This window comes from Aphelocoma coerulescens, chromosome 17 (genome assembly GCF_041296385.1).
Source record: "Aphelocoma coerulescens isolate FSJ_1873_10779 chromosome 17, UR_Acoe_1.0, whole genome shotgun sequence".
Lineage (NCBI taxonomy): Eukaryota > Metazoa > Chordata > Aves > Passeriformes > Corvidae > Aphelocoma > Aphelocoma coerulescens.
Window position 1 is genome coordinate 9,305,876 of NC_091030.1, and position 14,655 is coordinate 9,320,530.

The following is a 14,655-nucleotide window of genomic DNA, read 5'->3' on the forward strand; positions in this document are numbered from 1 at the left end:
CCCCGGGCGCGCTCCCCTCCGCAGCCCCTGGGCCGGGGGCGCAGCGGGTCCCCCCCGCCTGTCACAGCCCCGCGGCCGCCGCGCTCGGGGGGCCTTGGCAGCGAACCCCCGGGAGGGTTCCCCCTCTTTGGCTGTTGCAGAGACGGGGCTGGAGGTCTCTGCGGCCTCGGGTCCCCGCGGGCTGGGGTCCGGTGCTGTCCAGCAGCCGCCGGTGCGGCACCCACTGGCCGCGGGCCGATGGCCCCGTGGCTCGAGGCCGGGCTCGCCGTGCCCCCCCCCCAGCCCTGCCACGGTTATTCTTGAGCTCTGGAAGTGCCCCTGGGCCACGCTGAGGGAGTCTAAAGAAAACAGCAATCAATTATAAAAGCCTTACATTTAATTAGCACAATCAAACAGGTTCTTGCTCTTTTCCTAGTATTTTTGCAGCTGTGTAATCGTTAGACGCTGCCTTGTGCGCTTCATTTTGGAACTGCTCTGGAATGACCCCTCTTGACAGCACCATGGATGCTGTCCCAGGTGCTCATCCCGGCCTCATCCAGTGCCTGTCCTGTCCCCCACCGGGCTGCCCTGTCCTGCCACGGCGGGGTGATACCTCCCTATTCCCCTGGAAACCAGCAGACTGCTATGTGCTGCTTCGATAATAGTGCCTTACTCCAGCTGACCCCTTCCCTGCATGAAAAGCTGGACAGACAAGGTCCGCAGCCTTCAGGCATCAGAAAGAAATATTGATATTGTCAGAAATTCCATATTGATCGTGAAGAACAGCCTGGCAGCACAGCAGCACTCTTAGAAAGTGACTCCATTGGAATTGGCATTCTGTAGACAGCATGGGGAATGGGTTTATAATTCAGCTGACAAGAAGAATTGCATTTTGCTGGAGCAACTCACAGGCTCCCTTCCCTTCTTTGCAGGTGGCCTAACACAGATTAGAAATGGAATTCACGCCTGCTGTCTCCTGAGCTGGAAAGAAGGGGCATATACATTCCAATAAAGCTTTGAAATATGGATTTTGTGCCTCTTGGTTTTCCTGCTGAAAGAGCTGTAAGATTTAAGCAGGATAGAGGATGAATCTGAATAGACAGCTAATCATGTATTTTAAAAATCTATCTTCCTTAGGGAAGAAAACATTTAATCTGTGATTCCTCTATTTAAATTAACATTTGCTGTGCTGCAGACTGTGCTGAGGAGAAGAAAAATCCTTAATTTGATTTTTAAAAGAAGGGAAGCAACTGTACCTTTAACTGAGTGAAACTGGCTTTTCAGATTGGCAGCTCCAGGCATCCAAAGCTAGCAAGTGGATAACACACTGTTAGGATGTGTGGGTCTGGGATGGGGTTTGCATTACCTTAGTAACATGCTTGCTCAGTTCTGCTTTACAGTCTGTCTCTTCCAATTATGCTGCTCATTGTGGGCACATCAGTCAGCTGCGATGCTGACAATGACAAGGCTGCAGCTGGCTGCAGGTGTCTCGCACCAGGCAATCTTACTGACCACACTCACTCTCTAATCTCCACATTCCAAACTGCTTTTCTTCCCCTATAATCTTCAGGAGGTCAGTACTGGGAGCTGCTTGTTTGGGCAGAGCTTCGTGTGCTGTTTCATGAGTTTCATGGCTCTGTGTGGGAGCACAGGTACCCAAACTCTGCAGCCAGACCAGAGCAGGGCATTTGAAAGAATCTCCTCCAGCTCAGCAGTCCCAGCTGTCCTCTTGCCCCAATTAATTTATCATTAGGAGCATGGCCTTTTCCCCAATGCAGCTCTGCTGTTGGCAGACAAAAGGCCAGCCAGCTGCAGGGAGCTCATCTGGATTACCCGTGACTGTCCTGACAGCCACAGCGGAGCGGGGAAGGAGATCTGCACACCAAAGAGGCCACAGATCACAGCAATACAGCTCTGTCCTCCCCACCAGCCCAGAGGGAAGCCCTGGCTCTGCTGCTCCCCTCCCTGCTGCCCTCAAGCTCTCATGCTCTGAGCTTGGTTCTCCTGTGGTTTACCAAAGGCTATAGCTGAACTTAACTGCTCCTAAAAATGCCATTTTTCAAAGGCATTTACAGAAGCAGCAGCAAAGCCAGATGACCTTTCAGATTGCTTGTGGTGTTTATTTCAAGGCAGGAGAAAGAGCAGTAAATACTGAGCCAGGAGAGCTCATCTCTGAAAGCCCTTTTAAGTAGACATTTTACAAGATAAAACCCATTGCCATCTGCAAGTAATACAGTGGAGAAATAAATCCAGAACTGTGTCAGTAACAGCAGTACCTATGGGGCTATTCTGGGGAATTATTTTGTCTCTGTTCATATGTATAATATCACCCTGAATGCTTGCAGGGGCCTCCTGATTAGCTGCTCCTTTTCTCCTGCACAAGGAAACAACTTCCAAAAAAACCAACAACTTGTAACCACACGCCTAAACCAGATACAGTTCATGAACCAAATGCTCCTGGAAGGGTCATTAAACTCTGTCCCCCACCACTAACAGCAGAGATAGGCTGTGTTACCCTGAGGGAGCTGATGGACCCCGCTGGACCCCCACCAGCACCAAATCCAGGACCTGCCCTCAGCTGCCAGGGCCGCTCCCAGCACACGCTGTCATCGGGCCCTCACCCTCTCACTCAGCTGTCATTCTCCCTGTCCTCACCAACATGTCCTGGGCGTGCAGGTCTTCCCTCAAAGCTGAGCCACACCACTTTACACCATCAGCAGCCTTTGCTCCCCACGCAGTGTGACTGTCCAGGACGCCACATGTTTTCCTCATTCCCAAGGCTGAGCTGGCAGCTTTGTGCCTCCTCCGCTCGGCAGCACAGAGCACTCCTGTGCAGCCGGGCCACGTGTGCCGTCACCGGTGCCACCGTGCAGCAGCTGCTGCCTCCTGCCAACAGGTGCACGAGCGGGTTCTGCCTTGGCACACAAGGGGAGAGTACAGGCAGCACAGGAGGGAGAAATGCCAGCAGCAGGAAGCTGCCTGCAGGTCTTCCACGATAACCTGTGGAGCATGGGCAGTGTACTGCCATTCTGTTCAGGAGAAGAGGCAACCAGCTCAAGGAGGCTGTAGCTGTGGTAGAGGTGGAGGTGATGGGAAGCTGCCATCTGCCACATCTCAGACCCCAGTAAGAGACCCTGCTAGGACTGGTGCAGACACTCGGCCCCAAGCAGCATGGTTAGAACTGCAGCTCCCCTAGGCACAGTTAAAAACAGGGTTGTAGGACACAGATTTGGGTGGGTTTACCAGGATTCTGCAGACAGCTGAGCTGGTCCAACCAAGCAGGTGCAGCAGTATCCAGAGGGAGGATGGTCCAGACTGAAAACTTAAGCTAGAATCACAAGGCTTTTCCAGGAAAGGTGTTTGTTGCACATCCTGGCAGCTTTCCAGCTCTTATGTGCTTTTAGTTCTGAGCAGGTGTAGTAAGGAAGAACAAAGGATAGACCGTCCCATTTCCAGACACATGGGATCATGACTCAATTAGCAGCAGGCATTGCCCTGCAAAGCACTGTTAAAGGTACATCCAGAACCTGAATGAGGTCAGAGCCTCACACCCGACCTCAGAAATCACTGACTTGATAACGTTATCTACAACAGATATTCCTATCCTGTCCTGGGTCAAAGGAGTCTAACCAAGGAGGGACTAAATAAATGAGAAATGCCGCCTGTTTTGAAGAAGGCCACACCATGAACTTGTGCATTACTGCACAGACCTCTCACTGTTGTGTCTTTCAGTACATCGGGAGCTTGGATGTCCCCAGGCCCAACAGCCGCGTGGAGATTGTGGCAGCCATGAGAAGGATCCGGGTAAGTTCAGAAGGGCTGAGCCCCACACAGAGTTAAAGGTTACACTTCCTGGAGTGACTTGATTGCAGTCTACTGTTCTGCATTCCCTCCAGCCCTTCCTATCTGGAGCTCAAATCTCAGCACAATCAGGTTTGCAACAAGCTTCTCCAGAAATTCCCAAGGCGTCTTAGCATAGGCTCATCCTGTGCTCTTGGCAAAGGGACCAGTTATCAAAACTCAAATGTAACCCCCTCTTCTGTGCTGAGCAGCCATGGGGCTTCTCCTTGAAACTAAGAGATTTATTTAGCCTGTTGGGAATTTTGTGTGTGTGAAAAATAAGCTGTACACAATGTGCTCCACAAAAGCACTTGAGTTCATTGACAGTTCCAAATATATTGTGTTATATATTGAAATATCAATGCCCTGACAGATGTGATTGATGTAAATCCCATCTGACTAGACTTTGTGGATTCTGCTGCTCCTAGAATAATTTGCTGCTTTCCCCATCCTCCAATACAGTTTTACAGTTCGTGTTTCTCATCACCAAGCCTGCGCTTTTCCTGCTTTGCCCCTTTATTCTGCAGAGCAGCCTGTGAATGGTCCCCAGATTTAGCTGTGATTAGCAGGGTTGGGTGACTTACATCTGCTTCGTGTATAACCAGTTCAAGTGCATCTCCCCCAAAAGGCAGTGCAGCTGTTGTGTCTGGCTGAAGTTTTGCAGGGGTCTTAATTCTGAGGCTGTTCATATGTCTCACATCAGCTGAAGCAAGTTTGAGGATCTTCCATTTAAAGCTTTGAAGGGATTATCCTATTTTCCCCCCTTCCCCCACAGTGTTTAACCATCTAATTTTCCTTTAGAATAGTGCTTTTTAAACTTAGCCTGTAACTGGCTGGGGAGCTGATGTATTCATCTCCAGCCAAGCTTAGAAATGACATTCCCCTCCCTTTGCCTGCTCAGACTATTAGCACAGCTCTTGCTCAGAACACAGTGCAGCAGCAGTCTAAATTGCCTGGTTATTTATGGAACAGGTGAATATCTGTAGGAAGGAAAAGCAATAGGTGAGGACTACCAGGGCAGTTTAGGTGCTGGCATAATTATTGGCAATTTTTCCCCTGAATCAATATTTATCATCAGATTTGACACTGCACTTCTGCTGATCTATGACACCCTTGTAAGAAAAAGCAAACAGTATTTTATATCACTTAAGGTGTCACATTCTGTTTTCACACCTGCTATTGCCACAGTGGTACCTAGCTCAGAGCCTTGGCAGTGCAGTAGAATGCTTGAGTGCCACAAGAAACATGTAAAAAACCCATTCTGCATCCTGGGTGCCGTCACTTAATCTTGTCACACAAGATTTTTAAAGTAGGCATCCAGTAATCTATACTGGGTTTTTAATCTTGGAAGCCCGTTCCAAAAAGGGAGGGCTTCCCTTTTCATGTGCACATTGTACAGCAGGATCTTATTCAGACACTTCCTGGCTGCTGAGCGGAAGATGCTCCTCTATTGAAGATAGTTAATTGGCACTGATCCTTAATTAGAGCATAAAGAATGAACTGGGAGGTCTTTGAAGAGAATTCTAGTGCACAGAGTACCCAACCTAGGAACTGAGGGAAGATGGGGGTTATTTATGTAGCGTTCATTTGCATGCAGAGGCCTTGTCTGTACTAGAGTTTTTTCCCATGGACTCTCAGCAGCACCAGTTACAACTGGGAGGAAACAGTGGAAGAAGCTATTGGGGGAAATGAGTATTTTGCTCCTATGTTATTGTGAGTGGTAGTGCCTGTTTGCACTGCAAGAGTGAGTAAGGTCCCACAGCCCTGCCAAGTGTTGGCAGGGGCATGTCGTGGTGAAGCTTTCATCCTTTGTGCACTCCAGTGTTCCACTGGAATTCTCCACTGGAGCAGAAGGGAAAAGTCACGCAGTACAAGCCCCAGCACAGCATTCCCTGTGCTGGTCCCTGTGCCCTGCAACACGGGAGGAGCTGTGAGCCATCCAGGCGCTGATGGAGCCGGCCCATGGCCCAGGAGGGCTCTTACTCACCGCTTCTGCCGCTCCATGAGCAGGCAGGGAGGAGGATGAGGAGTCACAGCTCTCTTTTCCAGGCTGGGTCAGAGCTGGTTGCTCTAGTTACTCATCAGTAAATTGATACAAGCGCCAAAACTGCCTTGGAGGAGAAGCCTCCAGCTGCCGAGCACTCCAGGTGTCCTGAGAGGGTCATAGGGAAGCAGCAACAGCAGGTGACAAGTCTGCTCCTTGGCACCTTCTGTGTTTTGTACTGGGCTCTTTTACCAGTTACACATGAATTATACCAGGGAACCCAGGATCAGCTCAGTGGGATTCTCCATGCATAAGCAGAGCAGTCTGCCTGCAGACTTCAGGACATTACTCCCAGAGAGCCTCAAATAACAAGTTTTAGCATTAGCCTGCTGAAATCATGACCTGCTCTTTGGCAGTAGGTATTTGAGGTGCACTCTCTTAGTGAAGCTTAAATCCATATCCTGGGCTGAATGGATGCTTGTAGAATTGCTAGCAATACTCCATTAGTCACACATTAGATCCCATTTCATAACAGACTGGAAAGCCTTGTCTCATCATGTTCTATGCTTCCACTGGAGAGAATGCAAATGCAATAGGTAGAACAGGGAAGCTGCTGTTCTTAGCTTTCCATTATGCAGAGCTAGACAACTTTAAGTTTGCTAATCCCTCCAGTGGATTATTAGCTGCCTACAGCTGCCATGTTGTTATTATATGATCAGAGTTCAAGCTAATCCTTCTACCTCTTGCCCTGGCAGGGGACATGATGAAATGAGTTTGCAGCTTGGATAAGTACACTGTACCCTGACAGGGCCTGCTTAGGAGAGTCCAATTCATCACACAGCTCCAAGCACCCCAGGCAGGTGTTCCCCCACCTCCCAGGGAGCAGCATCTGCTGCCTCCAGCTGCCCGAGGCCATCCAGGTCTGGGTGTCTGGCAGCTCCCGTGCTCCATCAGCGTTCTGGCGGAGCTGCCTTTCTGCTGGAGTGGATTCCTCTGCAAGTATTGGAGCCTTTTCAGCACTCCAGGGAGTTTATGTACAAGATCTTTCCTCCTGCACAATTCAAGTGTTATCTAATGTGAAGATGGGTTTTGTAAAAGACAAAACACTTCCTTGAAGCTGCTGAGGTTGCTTGGAAAATCTTAGTCTGGGAGACCAGGTAATGGATGGTTTTAAGTGCAGGGTTAACATCACCACATGTCCTGCATGCATTCCCCAGAGCCAGCACTGACCAGAGGAGAAAGCTGGCTGTTCCCTTCCTAGAGCACCTCTACCCTCAGTCCAGCACTTTACAGCCAGCTGAGCAGGCCTAGTGACATGCTGCTATTTTGAGTGGTGAGTTCTACAAGGACACAGTAGGAGTAAGTGACAAAGCCTGTCATCCCCACAGACAGCCTGCTGCCAGCAATTCCCCAAGACACTCCATTTATCTACCTTTAAGGCACAGAATCAGTTTCCCTGGAATTTGCATTTAAAAATCTCTGAAGCCTACTAATTTCAGTTCTGTTTGGAAGGTTTAGCTTGGACCTAAGCAGGTATTGACACTCAGAAAGGAGCCAAATGTTGGATTATTTAATCATTCTGTAAGGGAGCAGCCAAATGGTGCTGTGCCCATCCAAACACCAGGATGAGTAAACAGGAGGCAGGCATCCAGACTGGTGTGTCTTCTGTTACCTCCACATTTCTTGGGCTTAATTTAATTGAGAAGCCTTTTTCCCCAGAGGCCAGTGTGCCAGAGAAACAGAAACATTTATAAATCTCAGCACAGGATACATGAGAAGTGCCTGTGCTCCCCTTGGAATGAGAACTGGGTTCTCACTTCAGCCTCCCTCTTACCCTGATCATTCTTGCTGCATCCATCTTTGAGCAGAGCCTCAGCACATTGCAATTTCTCCACACGGTATTTGAGTGAGGAAGTGCAATCCAGCCACACTGTACGTCAGACTGACTGCCAAGTATCAACTCGTAGTGTTGAAGTGTGACATGACAGCAATTTAAATTAGGATGAGTAAGTTACAGTCCTACTGCACAAACTTGTGAAGCAGAGGCAGCAGGGACAGCTGCAGAGAACCTGCCTCTGCACTCCAGCAGCTCCCAGTCCCATAGCTGGGCTGGCTCACACAGCACCTTGCACTTAAAGCCCTGCCAGGCTGTTATTTCCAACGGTTCAGGAGCAAATATGGATGTGATTTATCTACTCTTCCTACAGGAGAGAGGACCCAGGTGGACAGTTGGCAGAGGGCAGTGACTGCCTTCAGCCCTCTCAGTTTAATTTATTACTGTGACAGGTTTCAGAGGTAGAGATGTCTCATAGGCTTGTCCATGAGATTGTTCTAGAACACAGATCCCTTGGTTTTCCCAGGCAGGCAGCTTTCTCACTACAGAAGTTCACCAAGAAAACTGCTGCATGGATTCCTCTGACATATTCTGCCTATAAACCCTTCCTGGGTTATTGTGCTCAGAGCTATGTTTTTCTGTCAGCTTCATGTTAATCTGAGCTGGAGTTGTGATCAGAACTAAAAAAAAAACAGAAGCTGAACTCCCAGCTCATGAGTTTCTTGGTTAGTCTGTGCAGCCTCTCCCTCTATAATGAAGTTATTTGGTCAGCTGTAACTGAGGCACAGGCTCAAACATGGAAGTGCAAACTGCTGAGCATTTGCCCTGGGGTACAGGCCTCTGTAGCTGCCCATCAGGAGCTGTTGTTGTTGGATGGGAGTTTGTTCTGCTGCAGTTCCTGAAGGGTTTTCCCTTCCAGCCTCTTTGGAAGAGCATCCAAGTGCTCAGCTAATGATAGCCCTGGGCTGTGACAGACAACAGTCTAGTATCTTGAAATATTTCAGCAGCCTCAGACTGCCGGGGTGGACCTTTCTTTAGTTCTCAGAGCACCGTGCACCTTCCTTTCATTTACAGGAAGGTGCCAGAGAAACAGATGACAGTTCTGACAAGGTTAGAGTGTGAAACACAAGCATCTCTTCCTTCTTCTCCCCCACACTCAGAAGACATATATTCACCCCAGAGTATGCTCCAAGAGAGCATCTTTTTCTAGGATACCTTCCCTGCGTCTCTGGAGAACCATGCAAGGGTTGTTTACCCTGCTAAGTGTTAGACACAGCCTATGGCCTCCAGGAGAGAGCCAAACCAATACACATAAGCATGTACAAACTTGCTCTGGCACCTTCTGCAGAATGTCTCGTGTCAGTTCTGACTCTTCGCCAGAGCAGAGGTCTAAGAAAGGCTCCTGCAGCTTCACACAGGCAGTACGTGATCAGCCCTCAGGACTGCTCAGCTCCAGGTCCCAGAAACACCAGTTACTCTCAGGGTCCCATCCATGAGATCAGGCATCTGAACCAGTTTAAGGTTTCTACCACACAAGATTAAGTTAATTGGGTTTACCTTTCCAGGCCCTGGCAAAACACAGCAAGTGTTTTCAGGATAGCAATTAAATGTTAATTGCAGCTAAGTTTAGCCCTAATGCCTCATTAGTTTGTTTTCCTCTGTTTGTTGCAGCTATAGCAGAGTCTCCTGCACAGGGATAGGGATCAGGCTGGGCTTCCCAGGAGGCAGGAGTTCCACCTTGTGCTCTGAGGGTCCTACCTGAGCCTTGCCAGAAAGCTCTTACCTGCTCCCACTCAGGGCAGGCAGCACTGAAACCACCACATTCAATGCACTGCTCTACTAAAAGCATTTTACTGTTCCACACTGCAGATGCCCCAGGTTTGGTTCCCACAGTCTGTTTCCTGGTCTTTAGGAAGGTAAAGGACCTGACAGGGATGCCACCTCACCTTAAGGGATGACAGACACATTACAGGCCTTACCTGTGTGCGGCACCGGATGCTGAAGGAGGTGAGCCCTCTGGCAGAAGGTCTGGCAAGAATCCATTTCTCCCGGCAAAACAAGTGGCTTCAGCTTGAGACTGCAGGAGCTGCAACCTCCCAGGCACTGCTCCTCACCCTACTCCCATCCTGCCCCCAAGCAGAGCTTTCTGCCCTGCCACTGAGTTCTGTAGCCTCTCCCCCTTGCCAGTCTGCCCTGCAGCACCAATTAGCCAATACACCAGGTGGGACTAGATCTCCCTGAGACCCCTTACCACGAAGGCCTGAGGCAGGGAAAGGCTGGGTTGGGAAGGGTGGGTCATGCAGGTGCAGCTCCTTAGGCCTCTCTCCACGTGTTCTCTGGTCCACGGTCACCTTAACAGGTGCTGGTGTGCTCCATGCACATGCTGCTGTCCTAACTTTACAAAACATATAATTCAAAATCTGGAAGCTGGCTTTCTAGAAGGATTAAGTCTGCCATGCCTCAGACAAACCCAAGCTTGTTTTACCCGTTTTTTGCTGTTCGTATTGTCTTAAAACAAAGGGAAGAAGCTCCTAATGAGCTGTTTCTGCAGTGCCATCATGCACAGTGTTTCCAGGCAGCATTGTGTGACTGTGGTGGAGAACTGACTATGCTCTGCTTGTATGTCTTGAGTGGGAGGAGAGGAAAAAACACCTCTGAGATTACACAAGAATCCAACCTTCTGCTCAGTGCTTGTGGTGGGGTCTCACCGTGCCACAGAGCTGCCCCACTGACTTAGAAACTCCTGCAGGTTTCCACCCTGCTCATCTCCAACCCTAAATCACCTCTACACTTCTTGCCACAGAATAATTAGTTACCTTCTGTCACTTAACCTCTGAGCTGAAACAAGTGGGGACTGGTCAAGCTGTGAATACAGGCCACTGTGCCAGAAGGCAGCTTGGGGCTTTTTCAGTAGCCACATGCTTTGACCCAGTTTTTGAGGAGTGGCCGGTGACTAGAGATGCTTCAGTTCTTCCACCCCGTTCAGAGTGTGCAGTGCAGGATCGATAACAGATGGGTGGAGGGATCAGTCAGTGAAATGTGTCATCTCCAGGCAACAGCGACCTTCAGTGCCTTCCTCAGAGTGCTCGGAACTCCATGGCTTCTCCAGCGAGGGGGTGGAACCAGTCAGGCACATTAATTCTGTTTTGCATACGAGCCATGGTAGATTGGAGTTTAGTTGAAGGCTAATAAAAGCAGCATTTTAATGGATAAAAGCTAAATTAAAATGTTAGTGCTAAATAGAACAAGACAGAGCTTTTTGTCTGATGCTGAATCTTGGCGATGAAGCAGGTACCTTTTAATTGTAAAATAAAGTGGCTTTAACTGTATTATCATTATATTACTGAAGCATTTAATTTCACTAGCTAAAATATCGCTGTATGAGATCTCTGCAACGCTTTTATCTAGTTTGAAATAAAGAGGCTTTTTCACCAATTATGTTACTGGTTGTAGAGTATTACAGAGATGAAATATAATGGCTTTCAAATTACATTCTGGTGAAGAACACTCAGCCACGACTGAAAGCTGTTTCTTTGTTGGTGCCTGAAAAATTGTAATTGAGAAGGTAACCAGAGTCTAGAGAGTACATTGGATTGGCTTGGTAACAAGGAGCTGCCTAAATCTGAGTGACAAGTGCAGGGGCACAGAGCTGGGGCTGCCCATGGGGTGGAGCAGAGACACGCCTTGTGCAGCTAATACAAGTGCAGGGGTGGATTTCTGCCAGAGCAGGGTGATGTGTTTCAGGAACAAAACAGAATAGCCTATGCAGATATAAACACTTAAGTCTGTCCCATGGGTCTCTCTTCCTGCAGAGAAAAATCTAAAAAACAAAAAAATGAGCCTGTGGTTACAGTGTAACCTCATGCTTTGACTGGGCCTTTCTGGTTCTCAGGTTGAGTCTGTGCTGGACACAGGAGGAAGGCCAGACCCAGTGCACAACAGTGGGTGTCCCTGTAGATGTTGTCTTGATTTTGTCGCATGCAAGGGCCCTTTGTATTTTATTGATCGGTGTTCTGAGGAGAGGGACCCTGAGGGACTGTGACCACAAAGCCAAATTCAGCCCAGTAAAATAAGATTTGGTAACAATAGCTTGGTTCTACGCTTGCTTTCTTCAATCTGCTTTTGCTCTGTACTAAATGAGGCCTGAAGGCAAACAGAATCCATGTTACTTTACATAGTGCTTTGACAAGCTACTTCATGTTTTGACCAAATAACAGTGTGAAAAATCCACAGCATAAAAGTCTTGAATGGGTCCCTGGAAGGAAGGATGCTTTGATGAGGGGGCAGGGATTTTTTGAAGGCATTATGGAATGGTTTTCTTTCTTTCCTGCAGCAGTGATTAGACATTCTTTAAATGTCCTTTCCCTGGACCAGATGGGTTATTTGGACTAATTGGCAGCCGCCTGACAGCTTTCAGGACACCTGAGTCACTTCCACATCCTCCATCCTTCTGTCACTGCTGCTGCAGGGATCCTGCCTGGGTAGATCTGCTGGAGGGCAGGATGTGGCCCTGTGCACTGCAGGGAGCATCCCAGGTCAGGGCCCTGAATCGCCCTGTTCCCTGCACAGCCAGGTCCGATGTACCCCTGGAATCCCACCAAACCCTCTGAGCTCCAGGGTTTTCTTCCTAAAAATCAAATTCTTTTTGTCAGATGAAGAAGGGCAGAGGGACGTGTTCAGGCCGGGTGCAGTGTGGCGGAGGATGAGGCAGTCACAGCTGCTGCAGGAGTGTAAGGCACACAGGTTCTCTTCAGGCCCAAATGCTGCCTGCTACCTGTGGAGTGTCCTTTACCTACTGCAGAGCCACACACGGCTCATGGAGCACTAAAGGTTCAGTGATCCCACACCATCATGGACCTGCTCAGTCCTGCTGTGGCCTGTGCTCCTGCTGTTAATCATTACAGGGCATAAACTTCCATCCCAGGCACATTTTCCTGTTTTCATGTTGCTGCCCCCCAGGGCAACACTGGTCTCCTGCTTGTCTCGCTTCCTTGCATCCCAGCTGGTGGCAGGAGCTGTGAGCTGGGGCAGGGAACACGGTTTGGGGTTAATCACTGACCTGTGTGTGGGCAGTGCAGGATGCCTTGATGTCTACAGCTTCACCTCTCTCTGCTGACACCACTGCAAGCCCAGGGACACAGGGAACAGCACTGGGGAGAGAGAGGGGCCTGTGATGTTCTGGTACAGTTTTGGTGACAAGACCTCAGTGACAATAAATACTGAGAGCATAAAACCCTCTTTTTCCATAATTTCCATATCTAGACCCAGGCTTTTCTCTCATCATGATTCACTAATGTCAGTAGCTCCCCTGAGGCTAATAGAGTCCTTGAACTGCTTAATATTCTGGAGTTTTGGAAATGACACAATTAGGCTTGAATTTTCTTTCTCTTACAGTAGCAGTCTTGTTTCCAAATTTGAGTGAAGTTTCATGGACAATTTGAGAAGAACCCAGAGACTTTCCTTTAAATTTAGGAACTGCAGTTTTATTAGCACTCAATAATTTCTAAGCAAGGCCCACTTGGAGAGAAGCAGCATGTGAGCTGTGCTGTGCCTGGCTCTGCTCAGGGCTGCACTTAGGGCAGCCTGGCAGGAGAGGGGTGAGCTCCCTCCTGTCTTCACTTCTGCTGTATTCCAGGAATGCACACGATACAAGAGCTCGTGGGCAGATTGCAAAAGACATTTGTGCCTCACGTGTTGTTCAGGACAACCAAGGATAACCAAGATTCAGGATAACCAAGATTCTGATGTCAGTGGGAATTAGGAATTGTGTGCTTTAGAAAATCCCTCTTAACAGTTGCATCTGAGCATTGGGCCTGGCTGCTGATTTTCCTAAGGAAGCAGGATCTTTCAGTACTGCACGCCAGGTCTTTACTAACAGACCTTACACATGCAGTCCCTGTGGCCCTGTGGTGACTGACCCCCTTCAAGCTCAATGGCCTGTTCCTGGCTGGAATTGCTGCACTGTTGCTGCTCACAGATGCAAACACATCCTTTCAGTGCAGCACCTGGAGGTCAACTATAAGTCACTGGGTTTTCTGTAAGAAATGTTTTCTCAAGTGGAACTGCTGGAGATTGATAGTATTAACAGCTACATAGAAAAAGTCTCCTTGCCTGGCAATAAAGCAGATTATTTCTGAGTGTTTCAAACCAGTACATTGCAAGGCTGTTTCATGGGAGTTGCTGGCACTGAGGTGTAGGAAGGTTCAGCTGCACACCCAGGGCTTGAGCTAACAAAGAGCTCTTTGCCCCGAAGGAGAGTGAAGATGGATTGCACCTAGCAAAGGAGTCCTGAAGCTTGGTCTGCACACAGCAGCACACTCAGCATCCCCCATTGTCATTCTGGTCTAGTTTGTAATCAAGTGCTGGTTCTGAATGCAAATGGAGATCAAGTCTTCGTTCTAGCTTGGATTCTGCTTGCTCGAAGATAAAGGTGCCAAGTCCAGCTTCCTGACTCTGCTGTGGATATGCAAAGGAAATGCTAATTTCCCTAGTAGGTAGCTAGGAGAAATGGCAAGACACAGAGCTGGAGGACAGCACCCGAGATGCATATGGGGTGTGATAGCAAGTCTGGAAGCCAGGAGATGTTCCCTCCCTGCAGCATTTACACAGAGCAGGTGTTAGTCATGCAGATGTAGCTTCTCCAGATTCTCAACAGAAACTAGGTTGCTCCTTCTCCTTTGGATAGGTGCTCACCCTGGAAGCTGAGCATCACTCTCCCCCACACCCTGAAGTCACCAAGGCTTTCAGGAAGAGGCTGCAGAGCAGCACGGTGCTGGAAGTGGAGAACCCCCAGCAGGTCACACCTGGCCCTATTGGGAACCAGGCCTGGGTCGACTTGGTTATCAGGCTGAACATGTGGGCACTTCTCTGCCTCTTTATCTGAACCTCCCCTTGCCTGCCCCGGGTCTCAGGAGCACCCACATTCCCTCTCCATCCCTGCACTCAGAGCGTGGCTCCCAGCCTGCTCTGGCTGCCTCCGCCTCCGGATTGCCATCCCCCTTCCCTTGGACTTCCTGCA

The 14,655-nt window shown here is 49.1% G+C and overlaps 1 protein-coding gene and 1 long non-coding RNA gene across 3 annotated transcripts in view; one reads left to right on the forward strand and one right to left on the reverse strand.

Annotated features, from left to right (window-relative positions):
- Positions 1-14,655, forward strand: part of LOC138119902 (carboxyl-terminal PDZ ligand of neuronal nitric oxide synthase protein-like) — a 29,543-nt gene that overhangs the window by 177 nt on the left and 14,711 nt on the right. For both annotated transcript variants that reach the window (XM_069032194.1, XM_069032195.1), the window contains exon 2: positions 3,712-3,783. In XM_069032194.1, the coding sequence (XP_068888295.1) occupies positions 3,712-3,783 (72 nt within the window). The remainder of the gene's footprint in view (positions 1-3,711; positions 3,784-14,655) is intronic.
- On the reverse strand, positions 2-9,896 carry LOC138119903 (uncharacterized). The gene is made up of 3 exons (XR_011155655.1): positions 9,617-9,896; positions 1,236-1,287; positions 2-338 (listed from the first exon to the last, which is right to left on the reverse strand). It is a non-coding gene; the product is annotated as an uncharacterized lncRNA (long non-coding RNA).